This window comes from Gymnoscopelus braueri (genome assembly GCF_963280865.1).
Source record: "Gymnoscopelus braueri genome assembly, chromosome: 20".
NCBI lineage: Eukaryota > Metazoa > Chordata > Actinopteri > Myctophiformes > Myctophidae > Gymnoscopelus > Gymnoscopelus braueri.
This window is the reverse complement of record NC_137622.1, coordinates 36,577,027-36,604,942: the sequence shown is the minus strand read 5'-3', so window position 1 is coordinate 36,604,942 and position 27,916 is coordinate 36,577,027. Positions and strand designations below refer to the sequence as shown.

The window sequence follows — 27,916 nt, the reverse complement described above, 5'->3', positions numbered from 1 at the left end:
AAGGCACTGCTGCCAGTGTGAGCAAGCCGGTGTTAGGGAAGTGAAGTTCTCCCTAGACCAAACTAGGATGAGGAAGATGGTGATCATGGGCTGAGCTATAGTAGGGAAAGTGTGTCTCAACTCAACTTGTAAACATGGAAGCCAAACAGGTCCTCCATTTCGTGCCATCTGGTAAGTTAAGATTTCACATTGAGGTTGTAGAGGGGATACTAGAGAGAGAGAGAGAGAGAGAGAGAGAGAGGGGGGGGGGGCTTTCACCATGCAACATGAAACCACCACATGACAAACATGTGGGGGTCTGCTCTGGTCTGCTCATATGCTATGTACAGTATGCTGTTTCTCTCACTGCTCATATACTTTGAATCACTAGTGTTGTTGGTGGAAGGTGATATGAGGTGACATTTATTAATAGTGTTGGTTTTTATTATAGAGGATTTGATTGATTGAAATAGTACTATACTACTACTACTACTACTACTACTACTACTACTACTATACTACTGTATAGCTGCATGTCTCTGCTTTGTCGCACTCCGTATTGTACTGTAACTCGGTTATAGTTGCTATTTAATGTTTCATTCTTGGTGGTTTAATCCATTCAACCTGAGGAAGATGCCCTTTATTGCCCGGAAAGTTCAAAAGGAAATGGGGATCAGTTAATATTTACAGATCTGCCTATAAATGGGGACACTTTGTCTGGGGAAATGTGAGCATGCACAGCTGAAATAATCATTAATGTTTGTTTTAACCTAGTTGGAAGGTTGGTTCTTACTGTCATACAAACTGTCCATCAAAATTAATCCCAGAAACATTAAATTGACTAAACGACAAAAATAATGTTCCTGTGATTGTGTAAAGTGATAGTGATTGTGTAAAGTAAACATTCAGGGAGTCGTTTAGTCCTTTATCAGCTAGTTAACTTGACATTGTCACATTGCATTTTCTAATGTAATGTACACGGCAGACTACAAAATACAGTTTAGTCTCTGAATGGATACAATTGTTATCCCAACCTGAAAATGTAGCTATTTTCTGTTTAATAGAGAGCTGGAGAGAACCCTGTCACAAACCTTTCAGGCCGTGACACCTTCAAAAGAATCATATTCGAACTAGTGGGACCCACAGGTTGAGAACCACTGCTTTATACTATAGCATATATCACACAACTCATCTGGTAGGCTATCTGAGCAGATTAGAATAAACACAAAAATGAGTTGACAACATATAGCATTTATACTGTTTTTGCTCTAGCTTCTATCCACAGCACACTGTGAGCATGCACCTGGTTAATATGCAGGTCATTTATTCAGTGCTGTGAATAGGGCTGGGCAACTAACCGAAAAATATATCGAAACTGACATTTAGAGCCAATAACCGACTTAAAGGGATATTTCACTTTCAAATAAAATAAACATTTAAAAAATGTATTAAAAATAAATGAAAAAAGTAATGGAAAAATCACGGCCCCCTCACGCATTAGAGTGTCCTACTAATGTGTGAGGGGGCCGTGATTTTGCCATAACTTTTTTCATTTTTTAAAAATATTTATTTTAAATTATTATTTTATTTGAAAGTGAAATATCCCTTTAATGTAGTTAATTGAATAACCCAGAAGCAGATTATTTTTTCTGTATATATATCAAATGAATCAGCACACAAAAAAATAATTATTTTATTATTTACTAAATAGATTCGTCTGATTAAGCCCTGTATACACATATAGCAAAAATAGCCAATCTACAAGCTCACAGCGGGTTGCATCGCAACGTGTTGTGACCTTTTACTTTTTTAAATAATCCTTCATTAATCGTAATCGAGGCAAAGGTTTTAAATAATTGTGATATTGATTTGAGGTCATATCACCCCGCCCTAGCTGTGAATACACTGCGTTTTTGGAGTCAAGAATGGCACAGAAGTCTGATCGTTGTCATGACATGATCTGTAATGGCGATTCAGTATACCTTTCAGGGTTAAAACACGTCGGTTCCATTTTTTCTCAGGCTGAGGCTTAAGAAGATTATCCACTAGAAAAATGTTCAAGATTCTAATCTTTCCACTCCCCTTGACTGCATTATTAGGCTCAAACTGTTGAAGACTGGAATCATAGTGTCATGTTGTTTACATTTGAAAATAACATTTATTCAGTTGATTCTTCCTGTCTCATATATGATGTACACAATCATTGCTGTTGTCAGAAACCTTGTATGTCCATATTTCATCTTTTTCTTAAATTAATGCTCTACTTTGGTCGTTCAATTAGCCTAGTGTGACGCAAAGGTTTCCAAAATAACCGATCTACAAGCTCACGACACGTCGCGATTTGACTCGTTGTGAGCTTGTAGATCTGCTATTTTTGCCGCTTTTGAAAATGTTGGACATGCAGTGAAAGTGAAAATGGTTAAGTGGGTCTGTGGGTAAGGGTTATATTAATAATAACTGCATTGGATCCATTAGAACACAGTAGACTTTGTTACATTCGCTGAAAGGTAAAAGACAGAGTTGTGATACCCTGGTTGGCTTTATTCTACACCACAATCCTTTAGGCTTAGGTAGGCAGCAACGTTTTGTTTTATAATCCACTCGAAAAGCACATAATGAAGTGAGTTCTGTCATGTCTTCCAGGGAATTACAGCTCCCTGTGTCACAGAGAATAGCTGTCATGGAGACGAGGTTCTTTCATGTCTGTCTAATTGTAAAAAATAAGTCACTTGAAAAATGTAAGCTGTTGGATCATAGGCAGGAAGGCTGCGTGACCATTTATCTGTGCAATTGTCATTTGGTCCAGTGATTCTATCTCGTCTCTGTCGGGTGGAAACCGCATATGTCCAAAACTGTTACTTTTCAGGATTCAAATTCAAAAGTAGCAAAAGCAGCAGATCGACAAGCTCGAAACGCGTCGCTTCACGCCGCGTTTTGAGCTTGAGGATCTGCTACTTTTGATGCTTTTGTGTGACACTGTAGTATGATGTAGTAAGTAGTAGGGCAATCATTTATGAAAGAACGCAAAAAGTTAGAACATGGAGATAGGAGGTTTCTGCCCCGTCAGCGACGATAATGCTCGACCGCAACGCACACTTTCAGGTGTGTGTGAAGTGTTGAAGTGGAATGAACTGCAGTTCCTCCATACTGTTTACGCTGCATGGATGATGTAGCACCATACTGTGTGCATTGTGAAGTTCACCCGGTGTTCTGCAAAGCCACCGGTGTTTCAAGTGCATGCACAAGGCAAGGCCAGGCCAGGCAAGGCACTTTTATTTGTATTGCACATTTCCACAACAAGGCAATTCAATGTGCTTTACACAGAACACCAAGCAAAGGAAACACAATATAGATATTACAGTGCAGAAGAGAAAAGAAAATAGGAAAAAAGAAAAGTAACTCAATCAAAGGCAGCGGCAAACAGAAAGGTCTTTAATTGTGTTTTGAAATAAATAAGAGTGGCAGCAGACCGGCAGTTTTCTGGGAGTTTGTTCCAGTTATGTGGTGCATAAAAAACTAAATGCTGCTTCCCCCACGTTTATTTTTGGTTTTAGTAGACAGAAAGCAGGCCTTTCCCAGTTGACCTGCATGGTCTGTATGGTTCATGATATCGTACAAGATCAGACATTTATTTGGGCCCTAAACCATGTAAAGCTTTATAGACCAACAGTATTATTATTTGACACACAGGGAGCCAGTGTAAGGATATACGAACTGCAGTGATATTCTCTTGGTAAATTAGTAAGGACTTTTTTTTGCACAGAGTTGCACAGAGTTCAAGTTTAGTCTTGCGGGAAAAGGGATTCATATTGTGTCTCAGTGTTAATCACAATAGAGAAGGAGAGCAGCATTGTCAAGGAAGAGGTTGCGATGAATGTCGTAGCTTCGAGAGCGCTGTGTCTGTTTTGACAGCATTGGCCTTGTGAGTTAAAAGATATAGTTTGAGAATTCATGACATTTACAGACGTTGTGAAAAAAAACAACAAGGCCATGTCAGATTAGTGTTTTTCTTCCCTCAAGCACATTGTAATAACTAACCAATATTATAATAGTAATTCCTTCTCAATTAAGAAAGGCTGGTAAAGTGTTGTTAACCCCTTAAACCCTCTAATCTTAGTAAAACGGACCTGAGTTGCAACTGTATTTGAACCACTTCTTTTTTTCCCGTCTACAGCAAATCTTTTCCCTAAAAAAATAGCCAACCAACAAGCTCACATTGCTTCATGTTGCGACGCGCTTGTAGATCTGCACATTTTTGGCTAATGTTCCTCCTAGAATATGGACGCTGCGGGGTTAAATTATGGCCCGGGTGTACTGCACTAAGCCAAAGCAAAAGTAACTATACGCAAAGAATCAAACTGAAAAAATATAAATATGAAGTGTTTCAACTGGCCAGCCAAATGGGTTATAACTAGGTATATAGAAGTGATATTGCACTAATTATATCTGTTCATTATATATCGTTGCTGTCGGGCAGAAAGCTATTATCTCCATATTTTTTCGTAAATTAACGCCCTACTTGATGACTACAGTGTCACACAAAAGCATCAAAAGTAGCCGATCCACAAGCGGGAAACGCAGCGAGCTTGTAGATCTGCTACTTTTGCTATTTTTTAATTTGAATCCTGAAAAGTAACAGTTTTGGACAGTATGCGTATGAGGTTTCCACCCGACAGAGACGATATGAAGTGGTAGCTTATTGTTTGTGATAAAATAATCCTTTTGAGGTGGAGGAGGCATGGGAATATACTGTCTACTGCTTTGAGATAAAGTCCAGTGCCCGGAGCCCATGGAGCCAAACTCTGTGCTTTTTGGCAAAACAAATCTCCTCCCTACGCCTCACAGATACCTGACCCACATACACAAACATAACACACTGCTGGACGTCACGTTTGCGTTGTAACCTAACATGCTCAGTCCTCGTAACCTTTTTCCTCCCCAGAGAGGTCCAATTCTTGGGTTCTGTTCAGTTTCTCAGGGATACAACAAAGGATTAACATTTTCACTATTCAATTCAGTTTCTAGAGACAGTACAACGATTTACAATTTAGGCATTTAGCAGACGTTCTTAATCCAGAGCGATTTACAGTAAGCAAGGTAAACACAAGGTAATACTGTACATCCAATGCATAGAGACTCAGTAATCCAGATAAACCAAGAACCTATCATCAGTCTAAACATTATAATATCAAAAAGATATATAATATGTACATTGAAACAATACAAACTATAGGGTGCCAGGTTAGCAAACGAACCTGGCATCTGTCTAAATGAATATCTAAATAACCTTTGTTTTTGACAACACACACATCCTACTTTCTTTGTTCCCCCTCTCTGCATGGTCTCCTGGATAGCATGAAGAATGTTTCTCGTAAAAATGGAAAAAATAGACTGTTGTCACACATGCTACCAGGCCTGCATGCATATACAGTAGAGTAGATCAAGGCTATAGGTTACATAGTTGGAACATACATGTTTTTTTTTTAACTGCTGGAAAGCATCAGTCCATGTATAATAATAACAGCAGTTGAAAAGTCACTTCTATTTGTCAGCTATATGTCACTAACATTACTCAACGTCGGGCTCGGGGGCCACCAAGGTTCCAAACGGATCCTTAAGGGTCTGTAACTCTGACAGTGTACAAAATGGTCTGTAACTCTGACAGTGTACAAATGGTCTGTAACTCTGACAGTGTACAAAATGGTCTGTAACTCTGACAGTGTACAAATGGTCTGTGACTCTGACAGTGTACAAAATGGTCTGTAACTCTGACAGTGTACAAATGGTCTGTGACTCTGACAGTGTACAAATGGTCTGCGACTCTGACAGTGTACTAATGGTCTGTGACTCTGACAGTGTACAAATGGTCTGTGACTCTGACAGTGTACAAAATGGTCTGTAACTCTGACAGTGTACAAATGGTCTGTGACTCTGACAGTGTACAAATGGTCTGCGACTCTGACAGTGTACTAATGGTCTGTGACTCTGACAGTGTACAAATGGTCTGTGACTCTGACAGTGTACAAATGGTCTGTGACTCTGACAGTGTACTAATGGTCTGTGACTCTGACAGTGTACAAATGGTCTGTGACTCTGACAGTGTACTAATGGTCTGTGACTCTGACAGTGTACAAATGGGCTTAAGATAACCTGATGAAGGTCTAACAGACCAAAAAACGTTATTATATATATTCCCTTTTTTTTTTTGCATTTGAAGACAGTTTTTATTTTATTTTTCAAACTGGTGATCCTTGAAATTCAAATGGTTCGAGTGTCACTGAGCTACACAGCATGACGTTTGTTTTAAAGGCCACCGCTGAAACCAGAAGCTCTGGGGTCAGACCCGGACCCCCGTCTGCAGGGGGTCTAGTTTCACAGAGCAGAGGCCCACCCAATCTGGGTTGTGCACTTATCAACCTAAAACCATGGGCCTTCAACAGGGGGCCCGGGAACCCTAGGGGGTCGTCAGAGTGACTACAGGGGGGCTACCAAATGTGTGATAGGAAATAACAAAAATAATAATAATTTATTAACCACTTGGACCCTTGCATCACTATTCTGGGGGGGACCATTTGCCGAAAAATAGCCGATCTAAAAACCTTTGTAATTATTATTTCAAAACATTTTCAAAAAATAAGAAAAACATGTTCAGATATTAAATAGAAAGTTCAAACAGTTTTCCAGAGAATTTCAGAAATGTAAAAAAGAAAGTGAAGTGAGCGGTGCTATTTATGAGTTATTAATTTCATCATGCATCTCGGTAGCCAATCACAGCGAAGTGACGTGCTTACATTTTTTACATCATTATTAATTTCATCATGCGTCTCGCTAGCCAATCACAGCGCGTCTGCGAAGTTTGAAGTTAATTTCATCATGTGTCTCGCTATAGCCAATCACAGCACGTCCTGCAGAGCTTAGCCTATGGGCGTGTTTTCCACAGCATGGCGTCACAGCGAAAGACACATTTTCACGACGGAAAGAAAAACTTTCGCCACGGATGGGTCCTAAACCCACTTATAGGAGCGGTTACACCGCTCAACTAAACCCACTTATAGGAGCGGTTACACCGCTCAAAAATAGAAGAAGTTTGGGAGACATCACATTTCTCTTTTGGGTCTCGAGCAAAAAAGTTTGGGAGCCAGTGGTTTAGAGGCCCCTCAATGTGTGATTCAAAGTTGGGCTGTATGATATGATGCCATACAGCCAGGGATTCTCAATACAGCAACCGCCGTTGCAGACAGATGATGGAACGTTGAACAGTGAAATACAGAATGATTTGAACTGATATATCTCATACTGTATGATCAATTGTCTTTCTTTCTGTCTCCACAGGGGCTCCATCAACGGGGAGGTCCAAGAACGGATATGTCTTCCAAGAAATGGGTGTGTACTGTTACGCTGTAATGCATCTTACTAGTGCAGTGGTTATAGGGTTAAATGGGTGTGTACTAGTTGTAATGCATCTTACTAGTGCAGTGGTTAGGGTTAAATGGCTGGGTGTGGACTGTAGCTGTAATGCATCTTACTAGTGCAGTGGTTAGGGTTAAATGGGTGTGTACTAGTTGTAATGCATCTTGCTAGTGAAGTGGTTAGGGTTAAATGGGTGTGTACTAGTTGTAATGCATCTTACTAGTGCAGTGGTTAGGGTTAAATGGGTGTGTACTAGCTGTAATGCATCTTGCTAGTGAAGTGGTTAGGGTTAAATGGGTGTGTACTAGTTGTAATGCATCTTGCTAGTGAAGTGGTTAGGGTTAAATGGGTGTGTACTAGTTGTAATGCATCTTGCTAGTGAAGTGGTTAGGGTTAAATGGGTGTGTACTAGCTGTAATGCATCTCACTAGTGCAGTGGTTAGGGTTAAATTAGCTCTTGTCCATAGCGTTAGAAGGAGTTCTCCTTAACGCTATGTTACTTTCGAGTCGTTGCCCGCACACCCTCGATAGCGCAGGCTGCGCAGCCTCTCGTCTGTAGTAAAAAATAAGAATACACTTTCGCCATTCACCAAAACTTAATCAGTTTCTCTTTCAAATTTGTTCCCAAAAAATTGCAAACATAACTGATCTACACGCTCACAATTTGCATGACAAGGTTACAGCGACAATATTTTCAAAGCAGGTTGAACGGGTCGTCTTTTATTTTTGTATTATAATCACCAACCTAATAAACAGACACAAAGGGATACTGGATGGTACTTTAGCCCTCCACTCCAGAGCGAGAGGGACAGGCAATGCAGAACAACGCTCAAGCTCAAGGTCAAGGACACACTGCTCGAAAATGCGAAAGGACTCATAAATGATTGGAAAGCTGTTGCCTTTAGTTATATAACCACAAGTTTTCATGACCTAAATCAGTACAAAAAAAATGAATATCACTTAATTTTGACATGTTTTTTTAAAACAGAAAAACCTCTATTACAGTCTCCTTAAACAGGATGAAACTGATGCTAGGTTTTTATATTAGCTGTTCAGTAACAGTGGTCTCCCTGTCTCTCCAGCTCTTTAATAAACAGAAAATACATGTTCAGGTAGGTGACAAAGAAAGTACACACGTATCAGCTTCAATTTTATAGTGGTGCAGTTCCAATTTTGTCTGTTCATTTCTTTGTGTCACCATGCACTTCCAAATTCACTTGTTTGTCCTGTGTCCTGTGTGAGTTCTCTCACCGGATTGGGTAAAATTGTTATCCCGACCTAAAAATGCATTATCTGTTTAATCAAGAGCTGGAGGGACGGGGAGACTCCTGTTACTGAACAAACACAATGAGTACTATCAGAATATAGAGCAATTTAACACTTATTTTAACAAAAAAATATCCCTTTACCCTACCTTTAATGGTAAATAAAGTGACCCATTTCACGGGCTAGTGAGCAGCACATAGCTAGTGTCGTTGCTGGAGTTATTGACAAGTTAATTAATGGGCGAATAACAATGTAAGTGATCTATGAGGTGAAGACAGGTGGTGCTGGTGGTATTCATCCATAGATCATGGGGAAGGAAGGGAGAGCCACGGTTCGCCAGAGCTAATTTCAGAATCCAGCAAAAGGCAATTTTAATTCCCCCTCCACGCCATTTCTTGTCTCCTCATAAAACATTCTAGCAGCCATATTTCTGTTCTATACGATGAAGGAATTTACGAGGGGCTGATATTGTTATATAGCCGCTTGTCTGGTTTAAGGAGGATATTTTTATTGGGCCTGAGAGTGTCGTCCTCCCTTCTGATCCCCCCCCCGCCCCCCTCCCTCCTTTGTTGCTGTGTGCTGGTCAACAGATGGTGGAGTGGTGGGAGGGCAGAATGAATACTTTTTATTTATTGTAGACATTGTTAAATCTAGTCAGTATTGCATCTTAACCTTGAGATAAAAAAACATGTTTTTCTTTTTCCTATTATTAGTATGGCAGCCACCCACCAAAACCATGTAAACGTATGTTTTCTCATGCCAATAAAGCTGCTTGAATTGAACATTTAAATTGTTATTCATTGTGTGTTTCCAGAACTGCACGATGGGGAGCAGGAGAACTCCGAGGAGGGCAAAACGTCGCCTGTCTCTACCAAGGACCTCATATTCAACAGTCAGACCCACACCACAGGTGTGTGTGTGTGTGTGTGTGTGTGTGTGTGTGTGTGTGTGTGTGTGTGTGTGTGTGTGTGTGTGTGTGTGTGTGTGTGTGTGTGTGTGTGTGTGTGTGTGTGTGTGTGTGTGTGTGTGTGTGTGTGTGTGTGTGTGTGTGTGTGTGTGTGTGCGCGAGAGTGTGCGTGTGCTTATTGTATCATGATGACATATGCCATGTTTTTGTGAATGTACTTAACTGTAAGAAATAATAGAAGTCCGCACAACACTATAACTTTACAAGAAGCTCCCAGTCAAGGCTTTATTTGTAGATCAACGTTTCGACACAAGGTCTTCTTCAGAATGAGGCACAGGACAAATACAACACTCCTTATAAGTAACCTTAACTGTACCTTTAATATTTGTGTCCTTGAATGCTCTCCTTTATGTGGACATGAATAAATTGTGTGTGTGAAAACATCCTACATTTTATGTTTAAAACGATGCTTATTGTGTCCACTTTGTATGTGTTTTCATCCTCAGACCCGGACAGCCCTGGTTATGGGCTTCTAAACACAACCAGAAAAGTAAGATTATTTTTATTTTGTGATGCCTCCCAAGTTACAACTTAATTCAGTATTCCCAACTTGTGGGCCGCGAGGGTATTGCAAGTGGGCACCCCAAATAATTGGCAAAACACTTAAGATGTTAATGATTATGATAATATAACTATTAAAAAAAACTGTACTATAAAAAACAAAAACTAATATTTTTTGTTGTTGTATTTATTTCTTTAAAACCTTGAGAAAAATAGTTTTCATTGTGATACAGATAAATAGTTCAATTCAATTCAATATTTATTTTATTTTAAGTTGTCTCGAGATACTTTGCATGTAGAGCAGAGACCCGACATTGGCAGTCGTTCTGCTGTCGTGTTAAGTGTTCAGTTAAGTGTTCAGTTGGTTCTGTGGTGCCGTTTTTCAAATTGTTTGAGTTTTCTTTTCCGATCCAGAAAAGTTTGGGAATCATTGAACTAGACTAGGATTCAAATCATTAATTTCATAGATGTGGAGAACATGCAGCTATCAGTGAACATTGTCAATTTTTATATTGTCGCTGTCGGGTGGAAACTGCATATGTGCAAAACTGTTACTTTTCAGGATTCAAAAGTAGCAAAAGTAGCAGATCTACATGCTCAAAAGGCGTCCACTTTTCGAACTTGTGGATCTGCTACTTTGGATGCTTTTGAGTGACGCTGTAGTATGATCAACTAGGGCGTTAATTTATGAAAAAACATAAAACAATAGAATATGAAGATAAGAGGTTTATGCCCCCCGACAGCAACGATATCCAACTGTTATGCTTCCTCCTACTGATCCTCGTCTCTCTCAACTCCATGGTAAATAGTATGTCAAGCCGATGAACTTCCTGGAAGAGGTCCGGGCCCACAGAGACCTGGACGGCTTCCTGGCCCAGGCCAGCATCGTGCTGGACGAGAAGGCCAGCACCCTGGACGAGGTGCTGCGGCGCATGCTGACCCACGTGGTGGACGAGGGCCACGGCAGCTGTGACGTGGACGAGGTCATGGCCTCGCTCTTCACCGACTCCGGTGGGAAGGAGCTGAATGGTGAGTTACAGCAGCAGTGACGACGCTATAGTGCTACATAGGAAGCGGAAGAACCATTACCCACTTTCAGGGCAAATAATGTGAAGAAAAAAACATCCTTTCTACTTAAATCACACATTGAGGGGCCTCTAAACAATGCAGAACCAAACGCAATTTCACTTCCATCCATAGGGGGGCTCCACAAACGTGATAAATGTCACTGCTTATTGCTGAAACATGATTTGTTTTCTTCACCAAATTAGGTACAAATGGTCTCGTGAGTCATGAGACAAAATGACCGGGTTGACAGGGTTTTAATAGACTGTACCGTAATTGTGGTCGGAGACTATTTCTTACAAAAGTTGCGTTCTAATATCATGAACGCAGCATCAAATCATCCCCAAATTGGAATCGCATGTTATGGGGCTTCTATAGAGCGCACCTTCACATGCACTTTCACTTTCATTCCATAGGGGGTTCCAAAAGTTGCACCATTTGTCGTACAAAGTCTATTTCCCCCCCACAGCTTCCTCATGTCCTGAAGGCTGCACCACACAACTGACAACATCCCTGTTGTAGGCAACCCAGCCTGGCAGAGCTCTGTGCTCAGAGGAGCGCACCTTTCTAATGTTTTGTTGTTTTTTTTATGTTCCCACAGTGCAGCTTCTGTCAGAGACCATTCAGGGTGTAACCGCTACATCCACGGGCATCCACTACCAGCAGTCCTGGCTATGTATACTGTGAGTACACAGGTTTTAGTTTTTAATGAAAAGCTCTGCGGTGCCAGTGTAATAATTAGATGGGGGGGCGCACTGCAAATCCCGAACCCATTTCAACTCATCCTTTGACCAGCTTGCTGGATAAAGGTAAAGTTGCTCACAGAACCAAAAATTACGTAACTAGGGCAGTTACTATCGACCATTTATAGCAATTATTTTATTGATAACGTTTTTGATTAATCAAATAATCAATAAGCACTATATCAGATTTTTTGTCTGTACAACTTTTACCAAATTAGAAATACTTCTTTGTACAACAGTGTCATACAAAAATAGATAAAATAGACGATCCACAAGCTCACAATGCAGCACGATGTGACACATTGTGAGCTTGTAGATCTGCATTTTTTGCTCCTAAAGAAAAAAAGCAACATTTCAGTTTCCGATAATCGATTAGTTTGATTAACTGTTGCACCCCTACAACTAAGTTAAGGGTGTAAAATCTTACACAAATACCTTTGAATGGCAACAACACCAGCACAGCTGTTCTAATGGAGCAGGGCCGCAGTATTTATCTACAGTATGCTGGATGTAAACAGTGATAATAACACAGTGTGTGAACGCTCTCACTTACACAGACATGTTGGGCAACAACAGGGCAGAAACTAGGGGACAACATTGTGTAGATAAAGGCAGCGTGAATACAGCTGGACCCCTGCTCACTGTGAGGACAAAAAGTATCTGTCTGTCTGTCTGTCTGTCTGTCTGTCTGTCTGTCTGTCTGTCTGTCTGTCTGTCTGTCTGTCTGTCTGTCTGTCTGTCTGTCTGTCTGTCTGTCTGTCTGTCTGTCTGTCTGTCTGTCTGTCTGTCTGTCTGTCTGTCTGTCTGTCTGTCTGTGTTCAGCTAAAGGAGGTGTCATTGACTGGCGCCGTCTTTCCTTTTTCTTTTCTGTTCATATATGTCTTGTATGTGTTGATGACATGTATTATTGTGTAAATGTTTTATGCTATGATGATGCATTGAATGCATAGGACCACAATGGAAACAAGTCCCCATGACTAATAAAGTACTCAATCAATCAGCTCCACTGTGAGGACCCTCCAGCGGCGTCATGTTTGCATCACCCGTCTGGAGAGACCCCAGAACTGGGGACAGAACTGCTGTGAAGCTCGCTACGTCATCCTCATCCTGGCCCCTCCCAGAACGGTAATAATGACCCTTTCCCACTGTGACCCCCCCTCACTTCTGTCACTGAAGTACCAGTACCCCTCATAACTCTGAGAGTGTACACATTTTGTTTTGTTTTGGCTAATAAATCGAATTAGTCGATGCATATACTGACACTTGATGCTTAGCAAAAATTTACTTTTCTGACATACAGCTTCCGTTCGCTGCTTTCAGAAGGCGTATAGTTACAGACTGTATGTAACATTTTAAGATTGCAGAATTGTTGTCTGGCTTGAGAGACTAATGATAACTTTCCTGAAATAATATAAACAAAATTTATAAAATCCCCAAATCCTGTCTCGCCTTCCAGAAAAGCACCAAAACGGCCATTGAGCTGGGCAGGACGTTCGCCACCATGTTCTCGGACATCTCCTTCAGGCAGAAGCTCCTGGAGTCCAAGAGCCAGGAGGAGTTTGTCCAGGAGCTGGTCTACCAGCGCCAGCAGCTCTCCATGCCCAGCGACAGCCCTGTGGTGGAGGAGGTGGACGACACTGACCCACGGAAAGGCAAAGCCCTACAGGTACTATGAAACCGTGCTCGGGTTGTGTGTGTGTGTGTGTGTGTGTCTCTGTCTCTGTGTGCGTGCACTGCCTGTGTGCAGCCACCAGAGTGCGCCAGAGTGCAGGAATGTAGACAATGCTCTGATTAAAATGCACAACAGCCTGCAAAACACACACACACACACACACACACACACACACACACACGATGTCAATGTTCTCTCCCTATCACGGTGAAATAACACGGATTACAAGTCCGTAAATATACAATATTTTCGAGCTGCGTTCGCTTCCAGCGTTCGCGCGTCTTACTTGTCATACTACAGCGTCACACAAAAGCATCAAAAGGAGCAGATCTACAAGCTCGAAACGCGGCGCGAAGCGACGCGCTTTGAACTGGTAGATGTGCTACTTTTGATACTTTGGAATTTGAATCCTGAAAAGAAACAGCTTTGGACATATGAGGTTTCCACCCGACAGAGACGATATGAAATATAAATAATACAAATACAAAATAAGTAATAATTAATAATAATGTGAATGTAATGCAACCAATCACGCGCACATTGGAATCAAATGTTGAGGGGGCTCGCTAGAGTGCACATCCAAAACCGCTTTCACGTCTGCCCATTAGCCGACATAAGTATTAGAGATAGCAGTGCCAGCACACATATCTAATGGTTCATTAGTGGCCTGCTAGTCAGCACACACTGTATTTCTTACCATACCAAGAAATGGCTTAGGCTATGTTGTAGAATAGGTTCAGTGCAATCATCATGCAACCTACTGTAGCGTACAGTTAATATAGCAACAGGGAAGCTGGGTATTACACCAGCCATGTCATGCATGGCTGCTTGTAAAACAGTGCACTTATCTCTGCACATGTGGAGAGACCACCCTCGTATTTTACTCCTCCATCTAGTCATTTAAAGATGTGGTCCAGTAAAAAAAAAAGTAGTTAAAACTCATTATTTGATCCTGTTTTCCACACTCTATCAACCCGCTCTAGAAGAATGCAGAGCAGCTGGGCGGCACATTGAATGGCTGCCAGGTCTGCCATGGTCGTCTGGCAGCAGAATGCTATGCGGCCCCATTGCAGTGTTGCCAGATTTTGCGAGAGAAATAAGCAACCAGGTCTTTGTTAAACAAGCCCTAAAGAAGCAACTAGGCCCACATGAGCACTATACACACTATTTGGCCATTTGAAAATAGCCGATCTTCAAGCTCACAACTTGAGAAGCACGGCTTCAAGGCTTGTACATCTGCTATTTGTGAACAATTTAGAGGTCCACGGCCAAATAATATATATCATTTTGGGGGTCCTTGGCACGAAAAAGTTTGAGAACTACTGATTTAGAAGGCATTTGTAGAATCGGCCTCGGGTCTTAATGGGTTAAGTACTAATCACATCAGGGTACTCGTTCCACCACTGAGTATTTCATTATACTCAGTGCTTAAATCAAGAGGACATGTGTGCACTGAGTAGGGGCACACATTGCCCAGAGACAGACCAAAGCATGCACTTTTATAAGGCAACACTATTTATAACAGATTGAGGCTGAACTTTCAATAATAGCTTTCTTTGCTTCTGTCAAGCCAACGAAATGTATGTAAAACTCATCCCTTCTGTAAGTTCCAAATGTACAATGTTGGACATAATAGGTATGACTCAGAAATTGACAGAGTACAGAGTTTCAGCAACATTCTTGTAGTTAGACAATACCACCAGTTTTATCAGCCACCTCTGCTCTAATGGAGCAGTTCGATGCTTGCCAATCAAAAATTTACTTTTTCCTCTAGGGGAATTTTGTACACACAAACTGTACCCTGGAATTAGACAATGAAAACAATCTGCCATGTTTATTATAAATTTTTCGACAAGCCCACAACGAGCTTGTCAATCTGATATTTTCTGCGAGAGTTTTCCCCACAATTCAGATGCTGGGGTTTAAGTGGTTAGGGTGTGGTCACACCGAACTTTAATTCTGCCTATGCTTTTCAATGGGAACGGAGTGTGTTTTTTGCGGAAATCCTCGAATATCAACAAACCGCTCCGTTCCCATTGAAAAGCATTGGCAGAATCCGCCCGCATAGGCAGAATCAAAGCTCGTGTGACTGCACCCTTAAAGATTTTTTTTGTTGAACACGTCAGTGGTGGCTTGAATGAGTTTCCCCCTGAAATCCACACCTCTCTTCATCTTGTTCTGCATCACCAGCTCACTGCTCGTCTTGTTCTGCATCATCAGCTCTTTGACCTCCGCTGACAAAAAGTCTTGTTCTATCTCTTCACAGACCAAAGAATTCTTCAAAGCCGGCAAAGGTGTCTATGACGACCTCCGTCGCAGACTACCTCTCTACCCCTCCGACTTCACAGACGGTAGGACCGCTCGCTCTGAACATCACTGTGGACCTTTTATCCTAAACTTAGTTTTTCATTAAAGAATGTTTTTTTAATTTTTTACTTTATTTAATTGATAATGCTGCCTTATTAATATCTAATGATTAATCCAGCTACTGGGTTGTTTTTGGCTCAAGGGGTTGGTTTTCAACGTGTGGGTCTGAACATGATTTGACCCACATGATTTCACATGGTCCCCACTTCAAATATTGTTATTTTTTGGGGTCGTGGCCTGAAAAGTTCGAGAACCACTGGGTTAAGACACTGGTTTTCAACACCACAGGGTCCAAATGGACCCTTACAGGGTTGTAACTCTGAGAGTATACAAATGCAACCAAATGTAGACCTGTAAGGGTACATTTTAATGTACACTGATCATTTTACAGTGTAGATTGGGGTCCCAAACATAAAAAAAGGTTCCATCTGAGATACAAACGTTGAGAAACAGTGAGTAAAGATAATACTTTATTGGTCAGAAATGTAAACCGCACGTGGTACAGTAAGACATTAAGGCTAAAAGGATAACACAACAAAGTCCTGGGGGCTTGTTTCCATTGTGGTCCTATGTATTCAATTCATCAACATAGCATATAAATTCACAATAATACATGTCATCAACAAATACAAATACTATATGTACAAAAGTACATACATACATTTTCAGCCCAATTCTTAAAGAAACCATTGTTATACAATCCTTTAATGGGTGGTGTCAGGGCATTCCACATTTTGTTAATGCTAATGTTTGGGTGCTTGGTCCACAGGTATGACAGGGAAAGACCGCTGTCTACTGAAGTACACCACCACTGCTATCTTCCTCTACATCGCCATTCTGCTGCCCGCTATTGCCTTTGGCTCTCTGAATGACGAGAGCACAAGAGGAGAGATAGGTACATAACGTATATGGACTCATAATGTGATGTAATCCTGAGCCTTTGACAAATTATTAAATATCGTTGAATTCCAACCTAATTCCTAATTCCAACCAATTCTCAACCACATAATATGCTGCAAACCACAGTCAAAATACTAGCATTTACAATACAGTATGTTTCAATCTTGTTTATTTTTTTAATTATATTTGGCTGTGGATTTTGCCACATAGGGCAGGCATTAACAAGTAGCTGACTGAAATGTCAATGTTATATACTTCCTAAGGGCAGTTTTGTCAACAAACCGCTCCGTTCCCATTGAAAAGCATTGGCAGAATCCGCCCGAATAGGCAGAATCAAAGTTTGTGTGACCGCACCCTTAACGACTAGTTTGAATTGTTCTCATGGGATTCGTGGTCACATACTCAATTAATCTAAGAATAATTTGCCATTAAAATTGAGTTTCCCTGTGTTTTTTTAAAGATGTCCAGAAGACCATAGTTGGTCAGAGCATTGGAGGAATCATCTATGTGCTGTTTGCTGGCTCTCCACTGGTCATTCCACTGACTACGGCACCACTGGCTATTTTCATAAGCGGTATGTATCTGAACTGAGACCCAATGCAAGGGAAATAATATTGAAAGTAATTTACCTGTACCAATTTCAAGCCCTGCATGTTGTCCACAATTGCTAAAATGTGTCTAAAATAATGAGCGATAAGTGAGCTACTTTCACAATTTGTTTTAATCTTTGTGTGTTTTCCAGTGATCAGGGGAATCTGTGATGACTATGACCTCGACTTCCCTGCATTCTACGCCTGCATTGGCCTGTGGAACAGTCTCTTCCTTATCCTCGGAGGCTTGTTCAACGTCAGCCTGGTGATGAAACTCTTTAAACGGTGAGTCCATAACATCAGGGAGTTTCATTCTGAAATGCAATAACCACCATTACAAGAAAATATGGCTTTACCAAAACTGCCTAATCGAGGTGAAAATGGCCACGGGACGCACATGTAACCTAATATTAGGCATTGCTGTATGTATACTTTTGACCCAGTAGATTTTGTCATATTTTCAGAAGACCCATAATAAATTAATAAAATAACAAGTTTGTTTTGTGATGATGGATGGGGCAAAACAATATTTACTCCACTGTGCCCCCAGATCTTGTCAGTAGAAAAATGTCATTGACCAGATCTGTAGGGGGTGCAGTGGAGTAACTAAAACATTTTTCCAACTGGTGGAATATTGTCTTTCCTGGCCAAAAAGTGTATTTTAGACGGTTGGGGGCGAGAGTGTTGCCACTAAGGAAAGTCTTAGGCTTTCAACATATTGTTTTGGTGAGTAGCAAAGCTATATGGACCAGAGCTAACAAAGAAGTGCTCTAATCACTCTATCACAAAAAAAAAGAGTTCTAACTATGTGAAACAGTAATGGAAGTCCTATGCTTATAATAACTAGACAGTACTTTCTACACTAATGTTGAAAAGAACCAAATCTTCCTTCCACTGATAAGAGAGGCCGGTCTGTTTTGTCTTCCTATTCTCTCTCATACAACTTTTTGTTTAATGTACCCTCTATCTATCCACCACCCACTGTCTTGCCTTGAATGCACTGCTATGTCTGCCCATATCAAAGACATTGTTCTGATAAGAACATGCATTGGTCTCACCATGGCTGTTTTGTTTCCGGTGTCTCGCAGGTCGACAGAAGAAGTCATCGCTCTGTTTATCTCCATAGCTTTCATCGGGGACGCAGTGAAAGGCACCGTCAAAAGTGAGTGCAGCCGCCTGGGTCAGATTTCGCCCAGCATGCTGTTCATGCGTGTGCCTGCTGGCTCTGCAATTTCACTGTAATGTAGAAGAATGTGTAAACGATCTGCCTATCATTTGTCATGGTCAATGTAGTCCAGCGAAATATTCATACAGTGTCTGTCATGGGGTCTTTAGTTTTCCCAAACAGTGGCTCCGGATCAATTTGTGGGTCACGAGTAAATATCCCCTTATATTTGTTTCCTCCATTTAAAACAAATAAATATATTATTTCAAAATATATTTAAAAAAAAAAGGTTTAAACTTTTTCAAGTATTTAATCAAAAAAAAATAAAAAAAAATACATTTTCATAAATAAAATAAAAAGTAAAGTGGTGAAAATAGCAGTTATACAAGCTTGCAAAGCTGCTCGCAAAGCTGCTAGCAAAGCTGCGCGAAGCGACACGTTGTGAGCTTGTAGATCTGCTATTTTCACTAGTTTCAGTCCCGGGACAAATGTCTAATTTCTCTTTTGGGTCTTGAGCTCAACAATTTGGGAACCACTGGTTTAGAGGAAAGGCAAGCATGTAGTCAAAGTAGACCGGCCCTCCCAGGTGCTGCAAGACGAACTGACAACCATGTAATGTGCATAGTGTAGTCTTTCACATTGCCTCTCTTTACATCTGTTTCTGATGGGTTTTACCACAAGAAATACAAGGGCTGTCCAAATGGTGGATGGATTCTTTAGAGCTTCATCTCCTTTTCCTTTTAGCCTAAGGGCTATTAATTACACTAACAACTATACAATAAAAACAGAATTATGTTTTGATGTACAGTGTTAAATGTACTGACATTTAATCTAAAGTGTTGGATATGGCAGTGTGGTGAGAGAGATCACCAATACAAAGTAAAATGAACATAACATGTCAGGTGGGAAGCTCATATCTCCAAAACTGTTACTTTTCAGGATTCAAATTCAAAAACAGCAACAGTACACAGATCCACAAGCTTGAAACGAAGTGTTGAGCTTGTAGATCTGCTACGTTTGATGCTTTTGTGTGACGATCTAGCACGGTCGAGTAGAACGAAAACAGCAACGATATAGAGTTTAAGTGGTTAACCCATTAAGACCTGGAACTGTGTCATTTTTAGATTTGAGCTAAAAAGCATTATTTTACACTTTGGGCTATTCAAAAATAGCAGATATACAAGCTCATAGCGCGGCACCGAGTGCCGCGCTACGAGCTTGTAGATCTGCTATTTTAGAAAATTCCTGAAAATGTGTGCAAATCTTTGAATATATATATTTTTTAAGCGAACATTTTTAACTCAAATCTTTGCTTCTGGGGGGTCCCTGGAACAACATATTTTGATGGGGGTCCGCGGCCAAATACATACCATTTTGGGGGTCCTTGACATGAAAAAGATTGAGCACCACTGATATAGAAACATTTGTTTTTTCAGAATACTGTTGAGATTTAGGAGACATGTAGAATCGACTTCAGGTCTCAATGGGTTCGTCAAGTCACAGACCAGACCAGCAAAGTGTAATAACCTCCGATCTATACTGCTTTTCATCATCATCAACCCCTTTTTCCCTTTCTTTCTTTCTTTCGTTATTTCTTTCTCTCTTTCCTCCCCCGGCTTCTCTTACATACAGTCTTTGAGCATTTCTACCATGAACCCACCCTGGCCACCACTAACAGCACCGCCGTGCTCCTGCAGATCCAGGAGATTCTCCGGCAGGCTGAGAACGTGTCGGCGGGGGGGAACGGGACAGAGGGACACCCGTCCGTGTTCCTGCCCGACTCCCTGGTGCTGTGCACCAGGGAGAGGCCCATCCTCTGTCTCCTGCTCATGCTGGGGACCCTGTGGCTGGGCTACGCTCTCTACCTCATCAAGAGGAGGTAATATAATTCAGCAGCATTTCAAAACATTCGACTTCATTTATTAATACATTATTATGCTTACATATTAAGTTGCATGAAGATGTGCTATTAGATCAGTCGTTCTCAAACCCCCAAGGACCCCCAAATTGATGTATTTATTTGGCCGAGGACCCCCCCCCCCCCCATCTGAAAATGTTTTGTGCCAGGGACCCCCAGAGGAGAAAAAATGCAGCATTTTCCAAAAGATTCAAGATTTTTCTAAAATGTTCAAAAATAGCAGATATACAAGCTCGCTGCGAGCTTGTATATCTGCTATTTTTGAGAACCACCGTTCTAAACCACTGTTCTAAATCCTTAAGAATTTTCAGAAAATCCTATGTTGCTATACACTTTCCCGGTTTTAATGGGTTAATACATTATTATTATTCTCACATAAGTTACATAAAGATGTGCTATAGATATTTCAGATTTTTCTACAAAAAAAAACTAAAACAGTGTAGTGTTAGCTCACATATAGCTGTTTTAGGGTGATAGGGGGTTTGAAAATAATGCCCAGTAAGTACTTTGATCAATCAAGGTTTAACAACTGCAGCTGTGTCATACTGCAGTTATTTGTTTTTTTCTCCTTTGGAATTCTTAATTTTTTAGCATTTACAGTATATGATGAACTTCTCACGTTCTCAGGGAATTTTACATTCCTTTATTGCATTTTCTCAATGCTGATGTAATAAATGTGATACTTTCTCCCCCACAGCCCGTATCTGAATGCCAGGGTCAGAGAGGTGGTGTCTGACTGTGCCTTGCCCACCTCTGTGCTCATCTGCTCTTTCATCGGCTCCTACCTGTTCCTTGACGTACAGCGTGAGTAGCAGCTCTGCTTTTTTTCCTCTCTCAAATGAATGAAATACTGAAGGAATCTTTATGACTAGTGAATGACAGGAATTAGACAGTTCCAATCAGAGACCCGTCGGTCAAGTTGAGCGAGTTGAGCATTTTATTTTATGTTTTTCGTTAGAGATGATTGCGTTAGAGGGGACTTAGCTTAGCTTTAGGGGACATCATTTGTAGCCAAATGCTTCAATGATGGTGAAACGAGAGCTGTCAGCAACCTTTCGAAATTCATTATAAACTTTGGCGAGTTGGTCCTTTTAAAGTAATTTGTTTCTGTTTTTCTATAGTTAGGTAAGTACGTTTAGAAATTGTATATTTTTCTTTTGGTTAAGGATTAGGTTGGGGTAATTTTTTCTTTATTAGTCAGTTCTTTTTACTACATTGTAAACCTGAAGTCATTTTTGCACTTATAAAAAAGAGAGATTGAAGTCTCTGCTAAAAAAATAAAATAAAAGCAATTCACTTTTGAAACGACTGTTGTCCTCCATTACCTTAGACAGGGGGTCGTAACATAATTGGTTGTGTAGCAGTGCTTCAATGTGGACCAGTGGCACCTGCCATACCTTGGCTATACCTTGTTAATTTGCCTCTCTTTTCATGAAATGTTGAAAAATCTTGACAAAAATGTTTCTTATGGGGGTCACAAATATTTTCAAATATATGTTGACATATAATTGACAAATATTAATTTTGGGGGTCCATGACATGAAAATGATTGTGAACCACTGGTCTAAAATATACTGTACTGTCTCTTTTCCCATTAGTTCCTGTATTCAACGTCCACAACGGCCCGGTGTTCAACTTTGCTCCATTCGACAAGCTGACAGGACTGCAAACTCTGAGTGCCGTTGGTCTGGGCTTCCTTCTGGCACTGCTCATCTTCATCGACCAGAACATCGTCATCTCACTCACACACGTACCAGAACACAAGTAAGGCCCTGGTTACCTGCGTTTGGCTACCAAGACAAATGAACGATGTTGTTTTGTGGTGTTGACACATCATGAATTGTACCACTGTTTCTCAACGTTGGGCACAGTCAGACACCACCTCTCTGACCCTGGCATTCAGATACGGGCTGTGGGGGAGAAAGTATCACATATATTACATCAGCATTCAGTAGCCAAGACCTGACCAGGTTTAGCATACTGATGCACTGTCATCATATGGAATGCATTTATCTCAAAACAAAGTGAAAGCACAGCCTGCAGGGCACATCGTTGGTGATGTTGTTGCGTTAGTTCTCTCTCTGAGACGGACAGGCATGAGCATGTTGTTCGCACATGTGTTGATGGCTTCTCTATTGTCCTTAACTATCGTAGTTGATTGTGAATAGAACGTAGAATGACTGAAGGTGTGAATGATTGAATGAGTCTTTACAATGCGTTAAGTAGTAGGCTACTGACATTTCAACAGAACATTGAAGTGAATCTAGCTTTCCTCCTGCCTGTACAGAAACGCTAGCTGGGAGGGTTAGCAGACATTACACGTATTTTGTCAAATTTTCCCACATAATTAGCCTCATCAGTATTCTGTACATTAATTGTCTCTGATAGTATCAGAAAGGTGCTTTGATAGTAACACTAAAAAGCCAATTAACGCGTCGTGTTTTGTGTGAATGTCTATGCCAACAGGTTGCTCAAAGGCACAACGTTCCACTGGGACTTGATGCTGACGGGCTTCATCAACATCCTCATGTCGTGTCTGGGGCTGCCATGGATGCACGCCGCGTTCCCACACTCCTCCCTGCATGCCCGGCAGCTGGCCAAGACCGAGCAGCACGTGGAGAACGGACACGTCTACACAACGTGAGTATGAAAGAAAACACACGTTTACACGATTTGAGTACAGAAAAAAAAGACGTTCACACGATGTGAGTACAGAAAAAAAAGACATTTACACGATGTGAGTACAGAAAAAAAGACATTTACACGATTTGAGTACACAAAAAAAAGAGACGTTTACACGATTTGAGTACAGAAAAAAAAGACGTTTACACGATTTGAGTACAGAAAAAAAAGAGACGTTTACACGATGTGAGTACAGAAAAAAAAGACATTTACACGATTTGAGTACACAAAAAAAAGAGACGTTTACACGATGTGAGTACAGAAAAAAAAGACATTTACACGATGTGAGTACAGAAAAAAAAGACATTTACACGATGTGAGTACAGAAAAAAAAGACATTTACACGATTTGAGTACACAAAAAAAAGAGACGTTTACACGATGTGAGTACAGAAAAAAAAGACATTTACACGATGTGAGTACAGAAAAAAAAGACATTTACACGATGTGAGTACAGAAAAAAAAGACGTTTACACGATGTGAGGACAGAAAAAACACGACACTCATCGTGAGTACAGCTCTGCCAGGGAATTTCTGATGTCCTATTGATGACATCATAGTGATGATGTCAGTGAGGAATTCCATATTTGGGCCAGACTGATCGACGGATAAGTGGGATAAGTGATCCCTGTAGATCGGCTATTTTCAGTAGGCTAGTTTAAAAAAAAATACTTTTCGCTTTTATCATTACATTAAAAGATTATTTTAGTAAATGATCAATTCTTTTTCAAAGAATCGATTAAATCGATCACTTCGATGAATTGTTACACCCCTAATGCGTTGTATCTCACAGTGGTCCATGGGGGGGGGTTCCAGGGGGTCCTCAGCAAAAGTGTGTTAACTTGGCATCATAATAATTTTAACCACTTTATCCATTTATATGTTGGCTATTCAAAAATAGCAGATGTACAAGCTCACAGCTGGTCACGTTGTGCCACGCTGCAAGCTTGTACATGTGCTATTAACTCTATAAACGCCATTGACTCGAAAACACGTCAATAACTACTTAATCCACCCACGCCATTGACGCGTTAGACGCGTTGGATTTGCGTTCATTGTTTAATCTCTGATCGCGCTATGCTGCTTAAAATTCAATGTTATTCTCGAGTTCCACTTACTTCACCCATATCTGCATCCGGTTTCATGTCCTGGGTTCCGTTTCCGGTTTTTGATTATTTTCCCCCGGTCATTTCGTCCAAAATAGGTAAACAAACGGTTTTTCACACGGTACGACGGACAAACGGACAGTTTCTCTTCTATAATCTATGGTCTGGGTGACGATCAGTCATCGCCGTCGTGTATCACAACGTAATTTTGACGATCAAAACAATCTGGGAGGACGTCACATCCGTTTTCATGGTTTTCCCTGTCTAATCGCTCAAGAAGGGTGAGAGAGACACCAGGAGCTGATCAAGCTATCATGTGCTGCTCTCTGGTGGCGGATTTGTGCGGCGTCTTTAAAAAACAGTCTGATCAATTATTTTCATGAAAATTTTCAAAATATAAAAATAAAAAAAACACGAAAATTGCTGGCAATGGGGGAGTACTTTATGAAAATACTCTGGCAGTCAAAGAGTTAATAATAATTTCCCCACAAGATTTTATTTGAAAATAGCCGATCTACAAGCTCACAACGCGTCGCATCGCGACGCGTTGTGAGCTTGTAGATCTGCTATTTTCAAATAGCTGATGTATATGTTAAAGTGCTCATGTGGCCCATAGTCGCTTCTTTTGGGCTGGTTTTCCTAGACCTGGTTGCTTGTTTCTCTCACAGAATCTGGCAACACTTGGTCCTTGGCACGAAAAAGGTTTGAGAACCACTGCGCTGCTAATTGACTAAAGTCTATTTCTTTCTCCGCCCCATTACAGAATTGTCAGCGTGAAGGAGACCCGTCTGACCGCTCTGGCGGCCAACATCTTCATCGGCCTCTCTGTGTTCATGCTGCCCATCCCGCTCCAGTGGATCCCCAAGCCCGTCCTGTACGGCCTCTTCCTCTACATCGCTGCCACGTCCCTGGACGGCAACCAGATGATGGACCGCATGCTCCTCCTGATGAAAGAACAGGTGAGGAGAGACCAACAGAAGAGAAAACGTCGCTTTTTTTTTTTTAAATCCTCTTTGTTTTTTGCCTCTGGGTGCACCACCTCCTTTTTTGTGTAGAGACAGGAACTCGGGTTTGTCTCCTCCCCTTTCTTAGTCCACTTCCTCCCGGGTGCCTCTGTGTTCATTCCTACTAACAACAACACTACATGTGTAGGGCAGTGGTGCTGAGAGATTCAGCTGTTAGCAGAATCTGTCTTGAGAGTTTATTTAGTCAAAATCTCTTGTTAGTAGGCCTACTTTTCATTTGTTCAATGTGTTTAAAACCTACAGACAGACTTGACCACTTTGACTTTCAAAAATAGCAGCTCTACAAACTCACAACGCGTCGCGTTGCGACGCGTTGTGAGCTTGTAGATCTGCTATTGTAGATGGTCTGTCGATGGTCTTGTAGATGATCTACAAGCCAAGCTTGTAGATCGGCTATAGAGCACCGAAGTCTGACGTCACTGCCACTAGAGGGCGCTGTTTCATGGGTTCGTGGCTTTATTTTTTGTGTTGAAATCCCCATTTGGGAATCTTAGATCACGTCGTATAAGAACTGTGTTCCAAACATAAACACACCACCCTGGCGTTTTTGTCAGGGGGGTGGCTCTGCATCGTTTATGATATTCATTCATATTTGATACAGGCGAAAATGGAAATTAATTATGCCTTAAAAGTCTTAAGAACTACTACTTCCGGGTCTGAAATCACTGTCCCTACAGCAGCCGCGTTCATGGGAAATGTAGTCTTTGGGTTGTTTGACTCGTTTCTAGTGTTTATATTGTGTTACTCTTTGGGTAAATGTGTACATTTTCACCTTCAGTCGATGCATCATATCCATATGAGTAAAATCGCCAGGGTGGTGTGTTCATTTTTGGAACACAGTTCTTATATGAAGCGATCTAAGATTCCCCAATGAGGATATCAACACAAAAAGTAAAGCCACGAACGAACCTGCGGAAAAGCGCCCTCTACTGGCAGTGACGTCAGGACTTCGGTGCTCTATTGTAGATGGTCTGTCGGTTGTTGCTGACCGTCTCTTTTCGCTATTTTGTGAAGATTTTTGACAATTAAAACCCTCATCATCTCCTCTCAGACCTCCTACCCTCCGACCCACTACATCCGGCGGGTTCCTCAGAGGAAGGTGCACTACTTCACAGCCCTGCAGATGGTGCAGCTGATCGTCCTGTGTGCCTTTGGGATGTATCCGCTACCCTACATGAAGATGGTCTTCCCTCTGCTCATGATCCTGCTCGTTCCTGTCAGGTGAGACTGAGACTGCAGTGACTGGTTACTAAGTTATACATTGTTGCTGTGTCGGACAGAAACCTCCTATCTCCATAGTCTGTGTTTTGTTTTCATGAATTAAAATGAATTCCCTACTTGATCATACTACAGTGTCACACAAAAGCATCAAAAGTAGTAGATCCGCAAGCTCGAAACGCAACGCAGCGCGTTCTGAGCTTGTTGATCTGCTCCTTTTGTTGTTTTTGAATCCTGAAAAGTAAAAGTTTTGGACATATGAGGTTTCCTCCTGACAGAGACGATATATATTACTGTGATATTATTACTTTACACAGTAACTAGTAGTGTGACTTATAGTCCATATTCACACGGTGGCCATTTTGGAATTTAACATTGTGTTGCTGTGGCAACTGGGGTGGCAACTGGGGTGGCATTTCATTGACTTAATGGCAATATGGCCGCCGTGTGAATATGGTCTATTACAATTGCCAAAACAGTCATAATATTACAGTTATCCAAGTAACTTTGAGTTATTAGGACTAAGTTTAGGGTTAGGCTTTATTTTTATTTTGTTATTAATCAAAAGCACCACTTACTTTTTTAATTTGTCATTTCAGGACCAGCTTGCTGCCAAAATTAATAGATGCCAAGTATCTGGACATTATGGACTCCCAACACATGTAGACACCCATAGTGGTGCTGTGAAACAAAGACAATTCCAAGGGAACCAAATTGCTTACGTTACTGACATGACTGTCACAGTACAAACATGAGTGTGTCATAATGCATTATGACACACTTATATTTGTACTGTACACTCATATTTGTACTGTGCACTCATATTTGTGGCTGAAGTCAGTGTCTTTGGATGGATGGATGAAGTTCACCCCCTCATTTGCTTTCTCAATGATGAATTGCATACATTTACAAGCTACATAGTTCTCTGTCATATTTGACATATACCTGTGATGTTGTATTTAACAATTTTATCCAGTTTGCAGTCCTTCCCAACAGATTCTTTGACTTTTTGTAATTAAAAACCTTTGGCCTGGCGTAGGTGTTTATAGACTGTGACATTTGCTGTAATAAACACTACTTGGTTTAGGTTTTGTTATTGGCTTCAACAGTACATGACATAATACTGGACACAATTTACAAATGGTTACATTTAACACATAACTACAATAACTGGAATTCTTCAATTTGCCAGAGTTGTTGAAATATGTACTGTAGGTGATTTCACAGTTTTTACAATTGATATGACCTACACTCTTGTAACATTCATTTAAATATTACACATATACGTTGAGCACAGTCAATACAATTTATGCAACTTCTGATTGGAGTATTTGGATGAATTC

General features: G+C 40.9%; 1 protein-coding gene across 1 annotated transcript; it reads left to right on the top strand.

Annotated features, from left to right (window-relative positions):
* Nucleotides 1-27,916, top strand: LOC308075761 (solute carrier family 4 member 11-like). The gene is made up of 20 exons (XM_080415712.1): nucleotides 1-171; nucleotides 7,312-7,362; nucleotides 9,470-9,565; nucleotides 10,069-10,112; nucleotides 10,933-11,152; nucleotides 11,790-11,871; nucleotides 12,933-13,056; nucleotides 13,388-13,597; nucleotides 15,870-15,954; nucleotides 16,740-16,865; nucleotides 17,331-17,444; nucleotides 17,613-17,745; nucleotides 18,549-18,622; nucleotides 20,258-20,504; nucleotides 21,241-21,347; nucleotides 22,142-22,307; nucleotides 23,010-23,183; nucleotides 25,094-25,289; nucleotides 26,407-26,576; nucleotides 27,173-27,916. Exons 1-20 carry the CDS (start codon nucleotides 135-137, stop codon nucleotides 27,237-27,239), a joined length of 2,523 nt encoding a protein of 840 aa, XP_080271838.1. The 5' UTR covers nucleotides 1-134; the 3' UTR covers nucleotides 27,240-27,916.